Genomic DNA, 14301 nt, shown 5'->3' on the forward strand with positions numbered 1-14301 from the left:
AAAAAATAAACAAGGAATTATAGATTTCAGAAGAGCTCTGAAAGTCATAACAGGGTTATATTCAAAAGTAACTGGGGAACGCCTACTTTAAATAAGGTGATAAAGTAAGGTCTCTTTGGGGAGGTGATATTTGAGCTATAATGATAACACCAGACTAGTCCAGTCAAAACTTGGAAGTATCAGTACAGGAAGAAAGCAAGCAATATCAAGTCCACAACGTGATGCATCACTTGATGTGTTTGAAGAATTACTAGTAATAGAAGACAGTAAGTGCTTACTATACATAATACTTTTAGATGTTTTATCTTGTTTATTTATTAGAATGACAATGCAATGTCATCACCAATATGAACCCCATTTCACAGGTGATGAAACAGAGGAAGAAGGAGCTTAAGTAACTTGTACGAGATCGTCCAACCAGAAGTGGCAATACTTGACTGGTCACCTTGTCTGTCTGTAGAATCCAAGCTCCAAACCACTGTGTGTTATACTGTCTGTTGGATCCATATTTTTAGCAATTGGACTTCTCTACTAACCTTGAAACTCAAGTCCAAATTAACTTATAGTCTTCTCTTCTTCCACCTTTCCTTTTTTTACAGAAGGGCACACTTATCCACCCAGTTATCCAGAAAGTGGGATATCATCCTCATCTTCTCTCTACTACCCAATTCAGTCAAAAATCCCCTCAAATTTAATGTCTGATGTCTAAATATATTTGAAGAAGATCTGTTTCTGTAAACCTTCATTTCTCACTAGAATTGCTGCCTTAACACCCTCGTTTAACTTGCTTGGTCTCCCCATGCCACCTCCCCATTTCCAGTCCATTTTCCATATTGTCACCAGAATGACCATTCTAGAAATGTGGCCATATCAGTCCTCCTCTTAAAAAATATGTAAGTTTTTTCTCATTACACTTAAGATACAATTCAAAATTGTTAACATAATTTCAAAATGGGTTCATCGTATGTCCTGTTTTTCCTGGAACTGTCCCAATTTTCACCCTTGTTTTTCAGTGTAATTCTTGATAACATCCTTTTTCCTCTCAAGTGTCCTGGAACTTTAACATCTAATTCCTGGCTTCTGTTCCAGTCTCACCTCTGACCTCTCCATCTAGCCCGTACACTCACACTCAATGCTGTATTCAAACAGAATTGCTTATAGCTCCTCAAGTCTTTTAAGCTTTATTCCCATCCAGCTTCTAGCATATGCTGAACCTTTTGTTTATAACTTTCTGCTTAACACCTGCCCTTCCCAAATTTACTGGCTAATTTCTACTCATATTTGCGTCTCCACTTAGACATCACTTCTAATTCAGTCTCTCGACTTTTCCACCAGAAGACTACGGTAGACGCCCTTCCTACGTGCTACCCAAGCATCTACCCCTGTTTTGCTGCATATTCTCACCCCGGTGTCTTCCCTGTTTGTTTTTGGTATCACTCACAGTTTGTGAGTTCTTGTAGGCAAGGAAGGTATCTATATTTGTTTACTAGTGCCTGGTCCATATTCAATGCATAATAATTCTATATTAACAGAATTTATGAGTTCTAACAGGAATTCTGTATGCCTAGCACTAAGGATAATGCCCTATGTAGAGTAGACTTGTCAACACGTATTTGTTATTTGTTAACTGATTAATTTAGTAAATAAATGAATGAGTTAGTGTTTGATTGGAACCTTTAATAATGAATGATTTATACAATGATACTTATCGATAGGATTCAGATGTGTGGAAAAAGGAAGTGAGTACCTTTCCTTCAGTGTAAGCCCTGAAGGTAAAAGAATATTTCTGTATTTGGAAAATACAGTGTATGAACTGGAAAATGTAACTGAACCAAATTTTTTTTTAATTAAATGTGCTACGTAATGTAATTTAACTGAAGCATCTATGTAAATGTAGGTATATAATAAAAGAGAACATTTGAAATATTGGTTAAACCTTTATTAAAATTAGAGAACAACCCACTGGATTTAGGCAATGTATCTTCTCCATCAGTAAATCATTGAGCAGGGATAATGTGAGTGAAAGAAACCGCTATATGCCAAGGATCACCCTGCCTCTGATCCACGGAGCTTACCATAGACTCAAGTTTTTGTCAGGAAATTCTTAGGACAAGCTCTTTTCATGAGGATATGTTGCTTTTTCACAGAAATCTTGCCTTTGAGTTCTCCAGGCATGTATTCCGCAAGAAAGTCTGAATCTTAGAGTAAACTGATTTTAGATTTATGAACAAAAATTTACACTATTGCAATTGTTTGTATACGAATTGGCAGCATCGTGTTGGATGACTGGGTGTTACAAAAGACTAGAGGTTGGCAAATTAATAGTCAGTTTAAGCCCCAGCAAGTACTGTAGCAGTAGGATGCAGAGAGGGAATAATTCTAAGATAATTCTAAGGATAAATGCTGGAGTTTGGAAATTTAATGGATGGACTGGGGAGAGGGATGCGGAGATGGTGGTCAGAGATTCTCTGATTGACTAGTCAGTACCTTTGATTAACTAGTTAGGCGATTATTCAGCATGATGAGATATTCATTTTAGTAAAGCATGAGATTATGTTTACAGAAAGATATTCATGATCAAAGTTCATATGGTATTGTATAGACATGCTTTGTAGTGAACTATAGTAGCAGTAATTTCTGTACATGACCAAGGGTTTATTGCAGCATTTCTTTTCCTGCTCTCTTTTTTTTAAGGGTAGTATTAACCAATGACAGGAGTAGAAAAGTCAACATACAGATGTTAGAAGGAGAACTTACAGGACACAGATTTGTGATGCTTTGAATGCAGCACTTTTGGATGTGATTCTAAAAGCTTTTACTGAGCGTTGTCAAATTTGTAAGCTTCACAGGGATGGACAGCATATTTATAAATGCCCTTCTATGAGTGCTATCATAGATGTGAAATTCTTGACCTTAATAACATCTTTGAAAATGTTAAATTGAGAATTCTGTTAACTTACGTTTTAAGAATTGGCGTATTGTATTACTGCAAGAGATTTGATTTTCAGCACAGTGCAACCTTCTTTCAAATGCATATGTCTTTTTTTCTAATTCCATTTTGTTTTAAAACACATTTTAAATGTAGTTTTCTCATTTAGTAAAAGTTGTCTAATTGGAAAAAAAAAACTATTCAGGCTGATAGCTGTAACTGAACTTTGGGAAATATGTGAACGCTAATGTATGGGTTTAGAAGTCCTAAGATGAGATATTTAAAGCCAAAAACTAGACGGTTTCACACTGAGAGAGCAGAGGAGAGGCCGGAGTTGGAATCATGTTCTAATCACTAAATTATGGCTTTTCTCAGTCTTCCTCCAACTTGATTTTTGAACAGTATTTGAGACCACATCTTCCTCTACAGCTGGAACGTGCTCAGTGTGTCCGGCTCCTCGGATCTCCGTCTGTGCAGCCACTGCGCACTCCCTGCCTCCCACCCACCCCAGCCCCACATATGATCACCTTGGGAACATTCTCCTGTGCCTCTCCATCACCACCACCCGACCACCACGACACTCTGAGTCTAACCATGAACAAATTAATTCCCTGTCTAGTTCTACTGCAGCTAAGTCTGCATCAAAGGAAAAAAAAAAAAAAAGAACAAAACTTGATTTAAAAATTTTAAGGGATGAGAAAACATGCAAAAGCATAAAATCATGCTTTGCCATGTGTCCCAAGCCCCTTGTTAGCTAGAGGAGTGAACAATGAATAGAGATGATGGTCCTTGGCTTAGAAGATCCCAGGCAGGTAACAGAGATCCGTCGCCAAGTTCTGGGAAAGAAGACCCTGAATGAGCCGTGTGCAGAGCCCAGCAGTCTTGCTGTTTCCCACCTGACCTCGTGACAGATGCTGGACTTCAGATTCTTAGGGTCTCGGCACTTTATTTTGGCTACTTGCTTTAACGTGGGCTGAAGATCTGTGGTTTTGGCAGTACACCTTAAGAACCAGATGTGGCCCCCAATTCACAGGAAAGCCTGCCTATCCCTGCAAGAAGACAGCTCATTCCAGGCATCTCCTAACCACCGAGGCGGTTCAAATGAAGCATTTTTGACACCAAGCCTAGTAAATCAGAGACCGCATTGTGATGTAATGGACACGGACACCAAGGGGGCACCACTTGCGCATCCCTCCTTCTGTCTACATCTCAAGTGAGGATGTCCTTATAGTCTGGATGGGCCTAGATGTGGTGGAATAATTCCTGTTTCTCCCTGAAAGGTTTGATTCTGAGCACCAGCCTCATCTGTCTGTCCAGGGGAAGCCCAGGGGTCAAGTCTCTCTAGTACCATCATGACAGCAAGCAGCAGCAGTGGCCCCCGTCCTCTCCAAGACCCCTTCCTTCAGCAATGCTCCCTCCCCTCCATTCTTAAAAAGGGGGACCCAGAGACGTCCCGTCCCTTGAGATCTCCCAAATCTGCTACATTAGAAACAGGGGCTTCCTCCCATTGCCTCTGAGAGCGAGGGGTGATTTTTTTATTGGCTTGGCTGTGTCTTGTATTTCTTGTTAAAGGGAAGTTGGCAGCAAAAGAAACGAACATTTTTGGGGTTACCACTTAAGTACAAGGTTAAGAAATGCCTTCCAATCTTACACAAACATCTGGTCATAGGCCTTCATTTATTAGCAGGCACTAATAGCAACAGAATTTTTCAAAAGAAACCCTCATCCACTGTAATACACACGCAAACACACACACCTTTTTTGTCACTTACAGAAGCTTAGCTGCAGATTGGTATGGTTGGCACAACATTAAAGGCAGATGGGTAAATTAAAACTCGAATGACAGAAAGCTAGGAACCACTGGTTGTGATCGCCCTTACTTGCCTATGTTTTTTGTTCTCACATATGAGAATATTCAAAAGCAGATATTCTAGATGTTAGGATACGTTATGTGGCTTTAGGTTTTTTTATATTTGATGAAATAATGTTATTATGTGTGTTCCTTTTATTAATGTCACTTCAAATCCTGTTCAGAAATAGGTACTAAGAGTAAATAAATGTTTAATGTATGAAAGGATTAAGCTTTCTTTACTACTGGGTATTTTAACCAGGAAAACTTGGTTATGAAAAGTAAAGGGACATTAAAAATACAATTAAAGGTGAAGTCATGACACATTCATAGCTAAGAACCACGTGATAAAAATGGCTTTCTTCACATATGTTAGGAAAATTTAAGTAAGTAGAAAAGCATAAAATAGAGAATGCTTACAAATTTTTCTTTTTCAAATTTCTGAACAGAAAGAAAGAGAGCGAGGTTCTAATTTGGCCTTTATGTTCCGACTGCCTTTTGCTGCCGGGAGGGTGTTCAGTATCAGCATGTTGGACACGCTTCTTTACCAGGTATGCAGCATTTCTTGTTTCTCTCTAAAATGTTTATTTTCTATTTTCTTTAGATTCTATCAAACGCATAATACAACTAGTGTTTCTCTTGGAGCTGTTAACTTAAAATTGGCTCTGGAAGTAATCCAATATTTTACTTCATGTATTTAATGACATAACTGTGCCTATGAAACACACTGTAAGAAAAAATTATTTTTCAGAATAATCTATGAAGTGATATCAGGCATTCTATGACACCAGTGTCCTACAATGTTTAATGTGACATTTTAATACATTTTGCATATTCCTCTAAGCACATTACTAGACAATAAAAGCTAAGAAAGAATTACTAGGTTAAAAAAAAGACAGCTTTCTTTCTAATACATATATTTTTAGTAAGTAATAGCAAATGATGTCAATAAACTGATAAACCAAGGACATTTTAAACATCTGCTAATTATTGCCTACTTCAGAAAAACGTAAGGAAGATTTTACAACCACTAAGAACCATTCGGTTTGTTCCTGAATGCCAGAGTTTTACATTGTCATTTTATCATTCTTAACTTTAGCTAAGAAGTTCATAGAGATTTTATTTTACACTAATATATTTTAATCTTTTTTTAACTCTGTCAGAAACTGAACAAAAGCAATATTTCATATTCTCTGAATCAAATAATCAGATACTTTTAAAATATATCCATTAAGAGAAAAAAGATATTCATAAGGCTTTAAGTTATTTGATAACTTTAATCTCAAATTAAGCATTCAAGCATTGTGTTGTCTTTTTTGATCATGTATTTTATATACCCTCTTCCTCCATGCTTGGCTGAATAAACTAATCCAAAGAGGGTTAAGGCTTTTCTACTGGCCTCTGGGCTAATTATGCCTATGACTATGTCTCTGGCCGTGTTTCAAACCATCTGCTTATGCCAGATGAGTGCGGGAACACAGTAAAGAACCATAAACACTCCTGTTCTCCAGAAAGTTTCCAGACACATTATCTGGGTGCTCCGGAAGCCAGGCTTCTACCCCAGACCCCATTGCCAGGCACACATAATTCTAATCTCTCAAAGAGGGGGTTCAAGGGAGGGATTGTTTGAAGAGCAGTGTTGCCTCTGAGGGGATTTATATCCATAGCAGTCAAATGCTTGCTGTCATTATGCACCAGTGGTTTTCAGATATTTTAGCCACAGTACCTTATGTTTAAACGAAATCTCATGAGAAAGTCTTTGATATATAAGCTAAGTAGAAGGAAAACCACTCTGTAGAATTGGAGAGCAGTAGTTATTACTTTCCTTTCATTTTTGTTTCACTTTTTTTGTTACACATAGAAATACAGGAAATTGTGTTTTTTCCAAAGCTAGCAGCTGCAGAAAGAATGAAGTAGAACAATAATTTTCAAAGTAGTAATTGCCCATTTACCTTCTGATGTCAAATGAGATATTTTAATGGTAGGTTTTTCAGACAGGTAAAGAGTATTTATTTACAGGTTAAAAAGAGATTAGAAATTTAAAATATTTTATTCTCTAAAATTATATAACATGCATTCTTCTATTCTTAAAATATACAATCTAATTGTTTTGGTTAATGATTTAAACCCATCTTCTTAAAGATAAATTCTTATATATTCAAGAACTATTATAGATGACTACAATTTTATAGTGATTTACTATTAATGTAATTCTATTCTAGACCTCATTTTATTTGCTTCCCCAAGGAAAACTATAATATAAGCAGTATTATCAATCATAATATATGGATGAGACAAGGGCTCAGGAAGGTCAACTGTCCAGTGTTTAGTGGGAATACTCATCTTCAAGCCATGCATACCTCATTAGATTAATCCCGACCCTTTTCCTGTGGTAAATGACTCTGCATTTGTATAATGCTTGAGTTTGTTTTCTTGTTTCGTTGGTTTTTATTATATCCCACTTGAAACACAGATCGCTTTCATATTTTTAATCATTTTTATTAATTCTCATCTGTGTAGATCAGGAAAACCAATTATTAAAAAAGTTATTACCTAAAATAACATTAAATAGATATTAAAAACATCTTCTATGAAAAATGTTCTATGATTGTATCACATAAGATTTAATGCATGGATTTTGTGATATTAAATGGGGCTATCCACATTTTTGGCTCACATCTAACTCTAGTCTATGCCCTGATGAAGTTACAGGACAGATGACCTCTGGACAAAGAATGTGTTGATGAAGAATACAGTAAACATTAGCTATATTACCACATCTGGCTCTAAAATAATTTAAAATAGTCATTTGCCAAATCTTCAGTTTAATTTCTCTTCCATGAGTGCTTTCTGTTTTTTATTTTGGAAATAATAGTTTTAAGTGCCCAAGAATTTGTTTAAAATTTTTCTGTAGCACACACTGAGTTACAAATGAAATTGAATGATGCTAACAGGGGTGCATGTCATAGCTCCTCTTGGTGGCCCCAATATGTTCATGTCCTAATTACTAGGAGGTTAATACGCCTTGAAAACCAAAGGGCCATTTAAATAAATGGCCTGAAAAAAATGGAATAGATGTGTTTCCTTATGTTCTTTTTTAGATGGGTTTATTTTTTTGAAACTAGCTCTTGGTAAAAGAAATTAGCAATCAACAAAGTAGTCTAGATGATTTATTTAAAAGGTGTTATAGGGCTTCCCTGGTGGCGCAGTGGTTGAGTCCGCCTGCCGATGCAGGGGACACGGGTTCGTCCTCCGGTCCGGGGGGATCCCACATGCCGCGGAGCGGCTGGGCCCGTGAGCCATGGCCGCTGAGCCTGAGCGTCCGGAGCCTGTACTCTGCAACGGGAGAGGCCACAGCGGTGGGAGGCCCACGTACCGCAAAAAAAAAAAAAAAAGGTGTTATAACTTTTAAAGTCTTTGCTATACAAAATAACTAGATGATTTATTGTTATTTTTTTTTATTGAAGTATAGTTGATTTACAATGTTGGGCTAATGTCTGCTGTATAGCAAAGTGACTCAGTTATAAACATATATACATTCTTTTTTCTAATATTCTTTTCCATTATGGTTTATCCCAGGAGATTGGGTATAGTTCCCTGTGCTATACAGGAGGACCTTGTTGTTTATTCATTTTAAATGTAATAGTTTGCACTTAGGTTGTTTCCATCTCCAGGCTATTGTAAATAGAGCTGCAATGAACATTTTGGTACATGACTCTTTTTGAATTTTGGTTTTCTCAGGGTATATGCCCAGTAGTGGGATTGCTGGGTCATATGGTAGTTCTATTTGTAGTTTTTTAAGGAACCTCCATACTGTTCTCCATAGTGGCTGTACCAATTCACATTCCCACCAGCAGTGCAAGAGTGTTCCCTTTTCTCCACACCCTCTCCAGCCTTTACTGTTTCTAGATTTTTGGATGATGGCCATTCTGACCGGTGTGAGATGATACCTCATTGTAGTTTTGATTTACATTTTTCTAATGATTAATAATGTTGAACATTCTTTCAGGTGTTTGTTGGCAATCTAAGTGTCCATCATCGGATGAATGGATAAAGAAGATGTGGCACATATATACAATGGAATATTACTCAGCCATAAAAAGAAACGAAATTAAGCTATTTGTAATGAGGTGGATAGACCTAGAGTCTGTCATACAGAGTGAAGTAAGTCAGAAAGAAAAAGACAAATACCGTATGCTAACACATATATATGGAATTTAAGAAAAAAAATGTCATGAAGAACCTAGGGGTAAAGCAGGAATAAAGACGCAGACCTCCTAGAGAACGGATTTGAGGTTATGGGGGGGGGGAAGGGTGAGCTGTGACAGGGCGAGAGAGAGTCATGGGCATATACACACTAACAAACGCAGTAAGGTAGATAGCTAGTGGGAAGCAGCCGCATGGCACAGGGATATTGGCTCGGTGCTTTGTGACAGCCTGGAGGGGTGGGAAAGGGAGGGTGGGAGGGAGGGAGACGCAAGAGGGAAGACATATGGGAACATATGTTTATGTATGACTGATTCACTTTGTTATAAAGCAGAAACTAATACACCATTGTAAAGCAATTATACCCCAATAAAGATGTTAAAAAAAAAAATGTAATAGTTTGCATCTACTAGCCCATCCCTCCCCCTTGGCAACCACAAGTCTGTTCTCTATGTCTAAGAGTCTGTTTCTGTTTTGTAGATAGGTTCATTTGTGCCATATTTTAGATTCCACATATAAGCAATGTCATATGGTATTTGTCTTTCTCTTTCTGACTTACTTCACTTAGTATGATAATCTCTATATGAATGGATAAAGAAGATGTGGTACATATATACAATGGAATACTACTCAGCCATAAAAAAAAAACAGAAAATAATGCCATTTGCAGCAACAAGGGTGCAAAATACCTAGATGATTATTTAAATGTTTCACTTGTTAACACCTGACGATCAAACTCAAGGCAGTAATTTCATATGATTTATGAAGTAATTGTTACATATCATGGTGAAATTTGCTTGTATGGGTTGAAAGTCTATCTTTTCACTCAGACCAAAAAATAAACTGAAGAAACTAGAAGCATTTTTCAGTTAATCTTCGAACTATTGAGTAGTGTTCTAACAACATGTCAAAATATATGTTAGCAAACAAAATAGTCTCCTGATGGTATTTAATACTAACCTATTGGGCTTCCTTGGTGGCGCAATGGTTGAGAATCTGCCTGCCAATGCAGGGGACACGGGTTCGAGCCCTGGTCTGGGAAGATGCCACATGCCGTGGAGCAACTGGGCCCGTGAGCCACAACTACTGAGCCTGTGCGTCTGGAGCCTGTGCTCCGCAACGAGAGGCCACGATAGTGAGAGGCCTGCGCACCACGATGAAGAGTGGCCCCCGCTCACCGCAACTATAGAAAGCCCTCGCACAGAAACGAAGACCCTCCACAGCCAAAAATAAATAAATAAATAAATTTATTTAAAAAAAAATACTAACCTATTAATTCACTAATATTTAGATTTACTTAATATTATATAGAAATATATTCTACTAGCATCAAGTTTAATCCTAACAAAAAACCAAATACCGGTTGAAATATTTCATTGTAAATTTTAGTCATTTTAGATTTTTTAAAACATTCTCTATTATATTTCGGCTTTAGTTTTTGTTATTAAAAATCTAAAAATGTTTTCATCACATCCAATAACATCCATAAAATTTAAGCATATCCGGATATTCTAGAAAATAATCATTTCCCATATTTCTTTAAGGACAGCTTAACTGTACATGTGTATTGAGGACACTGGCAAGATAGATTTTTATTTCCTTTTTTATGGGGGCTTAATGATGTGTTACAAGAAATAACCTTTAAGATGTGATAAGATGTTCATGCTCTAAGCTATTCTATGTATTTCCTACACACAATAAATACATATTTTGTTTATATTGCAGTCATTTGTGAAGGACTACATGATTTCTATCACCAGACTTCTGTTGGGATTGGACACTACACCAGGATCGGGGTTTCTTTGCTCTGTAAGTTACTAATCTCTGGTGTAGATTATTCTGACAGGCAATTCTGAAAGCCATCTATAATGTACTTTGGCTAACTCTTCTATGTCATTTATTTATTTTTTTCTAATATGTGCTCAAAGAATAGCATCCTAGTTTTTTTTTAATCCCTTAAACAATGTTTAGGGAAAACATTATTAAATTAATAATCCCGAAGATAGCTATTCTGTACAAAATTCAGAACAAAAATGATCCTGAAGGTAGCCGTTCTGTACAAAATTCTAGCAGGTATTTGAGACTGACAGTTTCTGACATAGGATGCTACACTGCCAAGGTAAACAGCGATCATGACATTTAACCTCTCTGTTTTATAAATAAGTATACTATGCCTAAGTGTATTTAATGAAGTGTCTTGCTAACAAATTCAAATTCATGTTTAGCAAAGAGAGAGCAGCACTTATGCCTCCTGTCTGTGAGTCCTGTGCTCCATACTTTTACACATCTTCCTCAGTATGGGTACTAGTAGAACTTTGGATGGACAATTCGTTTTTGTGCTGGAGTGTCCTTTGCACTTCAAGATTTGTAACATCAGCAGACCCTGTCCACTAAGGTTATTGCAACATTCAAAGAAGCCTTTACAGGTTTTCCAACAATTCCCAATCAATTACCAGTGATATTCCAAGTATATGGGACTAATACAGTGCCATGCTGCCACAAATGGAGCAGTTGGTTTCTTAAGTTTGGGTGAACCCAGGGATAAGGCTGAGATGGAATGTAATAAAAAACTTTAATACATGTATAAGCACTTATGAATGTCACTTTGAGATTTCAAAATATCAATAAAATCTACCTTTAAAGAGTGAAAAATTACCATTGGGTTATTTCTTAAAAATTTGATATGTAAATAATTCATATGATTGTAGATGAAAATCACCGAGGATGACTTATGGATCAGGACTTATGCCAGACTGTATCAGAAGTTATGTTCTTCTACTGGAGATGTTCCCATTGGAATCTACAGGACTGAATCTCAAAAACTTACTACATCTGAGGTTTGGAAATATCAAAATATTCCTGTCTTAATGTTTAATCTTATTGAATACTGCCATTCCTAAGCCTATAAACTTATTTCTGAAATATGTCATTAAATTATGTAAATGTCAGGAATTTCATAAAATAATGTTGGCTAAAGGACTGTTTTAGAGTTTGTGGACTTTGGGCTCTGGATGTCTTTTGTAGGTTTTCAGGAAGTAAGTTAATTCTAAGTAACCTTTGGATACATAAGAAAAGTTCTCAGGGCAAGCAAACTAGTTTTCTAATATAATCTTCAACTCCACATATTAGCATTTGGAAAGAGGGAAAACAAAGATGAGTTAGGAAGCATGAAACTCACATTTTTCAAGCTCTAGGTTGAGGACTACTTTGAAGCTAAGAAAAAAACTCTAGGATCAGTGCCAGACCCTCCCAGAGGAAAGCTCAGTAATTATAAAAGCAAACTAGAGCCTATGAAAATGGAACAGAATTTCTGATGCCTGCGTGTGACCAAAAACATATTCACATTTTAATTTGGTCACACTATGTGGTTCCAACTTACGGTTTATATTCTTGAAAGATTTTTACTTCTTCAGGTACCTCAAAGTTATTCAAAATTTTGGTTAACCATTTCTTTCTTTGGTCTTATGCAAAATAGAACCTCAACTATGAGGCTCAGATTAATTACATGCATTTTAATAGTCATGTAATCATTATACCAGCTTGTGATTAAAATCAGTGAATCCATGTGTGGAAAAGAAGAGCTTTATAAGAAGCATAAGAGTAATGGAGTAGATTTTTATTTTCTTGATATAATTTATAGTTTGACATTTAAGTAAGTGATATTGAGGCCGGAAGAAAATAGTTCAGTTTTTCTGAGATGCTCTTTAGTGGTTTCACTGCAGCTTCAGAGGTGCTAAAAGAAGCTTTATTGCCAGCTCTGCTACTGAATCTGAGTTTGTCATTGGCTGTGGTCCCCGTGGTTCACACCACAAAGAGCAAGACAAAATCAGAGAAAATCAGGAATGATTGATGGGAGAAACATACCAGAAAGTTAAATGTGTAAGACAGCTTAGCCAGATACGCCTAAAATTTAAAGAACACTGCATCAAAAAAATTATTATTTGATGAAAGGTTAAGAGAAAAAAAGTGCTTTCACACCTGAGCAATTAACCATTTCTTATTTGAACTTGATAAGAACAAAGAAGATTTTCACACAGCAGAATACTATCCTGTTTTTATCTTATAATATGTACTTTGTGAATTTGAACATGGTAAATTCTGCCCTTGGGCAAGTTCATATCCATGTTCAGTCATTATGTATTATTAAGGGATGTTGTTGTATGTTGTTTACAGTACAGATAGGGAAAGAGTACTTGAGTATTTGTACTGTCATCAGGGAGTATTTAATGTTACATTTTGGTCATTTCTTCCTATCACAAACCAGCAAAATGTTTATAAACCCCCAACCCTTTAGCTTATATTAAAAGCACACATCCTTGGAAAAATAAAAGGATACTGGGTTAAATGAGGATAATACCTGTTGTCTTCCTATACTGAATTCAGTTCATCTTCTGGAACACATATTTTTATTTAGATTTTATATTCTGCCTATTATAGAAAAAAAAGGCAATTTAAATAATTAAAGATAAAAATAGGACCTTCAAGCACTTTTATAGCAAAATATATTAATAGGGGCAGAGAAATTAATGCTACTTTACATTTAAAATGAAGTGACTGCTACAGTTGAAAAGGAGTTCTACGTTTATTTTCCTGGCAAATAATCAAAAATAGAACTGTTGAGTTTTATAATAATTGTAGTTTGATACACAAAAGGATGTAAGTTCATCTAGAGAAAGCTTTGTTTTTCCTGATCGCTGTTAAAAGAATGAGTATATTATGTGCTTCCTTACTTAAGACATTGAATATTTAGAGATATTTAAGAGATAGATAACATGATGAACATTATCTATCTTTAATTATAGTTTTGCAAGATGCAAAAGTACCAATAAGGTGAATATCTCTTAAGTCGATGTTCTATTTTTTTTTTTTTTAAAGAGGGGAACATCAATTCAGTATTAACTCAGTAAAGACATCGGGTTTTGTGCAAAGGGGGAAACATTCTCTTTTTCCTGATTATATAAAAACACAGAATAAGAGCTTAGTGGATCTAAGGAAATGAAAGAGTGGCTCATACATTCCACCATCTCTCTCAGATTTCAAATGGTTCGAGAATACTCAAGTGTTAGAATTCAAATAATTTATCGTTGTCCAAAATGCCAATTTTTCTCTTACTTTAATTAAAGAAGGACACCAGGGCTTCCCTGGTGGCACAGTGGTTGAGAGTCCGCCTGCCAGTGCAGGGTACATGGGTTTAAGCCCTGGTCCGGGAAGTTCCCACATGCCGCGGAGCAACTAAGCCCGTGTGCCACAACTACTGAAGCCTGCGTGCCACAACCACTGAAGCCCGCGTGCCTAGAGCCCGTGCTCTGCAACACGA

At 36.5% G+C, this 14301-nt stretch overlaps 1 protein-coding gene across 4 annotated transcripts in view; it reads left to right on the forward strand.

Moving 5' to 3' along the window:
- KCNT2 (potassium sodium-activated channel subfamily T member 2) overlaps positions 1-14301 on the forward strand; it is a 372961-nt gene that overhangs the window by 313087 nt on the left and 45573 nt on the right. For all 4 annotated transcript variants that reach the window (XM_060142019.1, XM_060142020.1, XM_060142021.1 and 1 more), the window contains 3 exons: positions 5228-5329; positions 10710-10793; positions 11693-11821. In XM_060142019.1, the coding sequence (XP_059998002.1) occupies positions 5228-5329; positions 10710-10793; positions 11693-11821 (315 nt within the window). The remainder of the gene's footprint in view (positions 1-5227; positions 5330-10709; positions 10794-11692; positions 11822-14301) is intronic.

The sequence above is a fragment of the Lagenorhynchus albirostris genome, chromosome 2, assembly GCF_949774975.1.
Source record: "Lagenorhynchus albirostris chromosome 2, mLagAlb1.1, whole genome shotgun sequence".
Taxonomy (NCBI): domain Eukaryota; kingdom Metazoa; phylum Chordata; class Mammalia; order Artiodactyla; family Delphinidae; genus Lagenorhynchus; species Lagenorhynchus albirostris.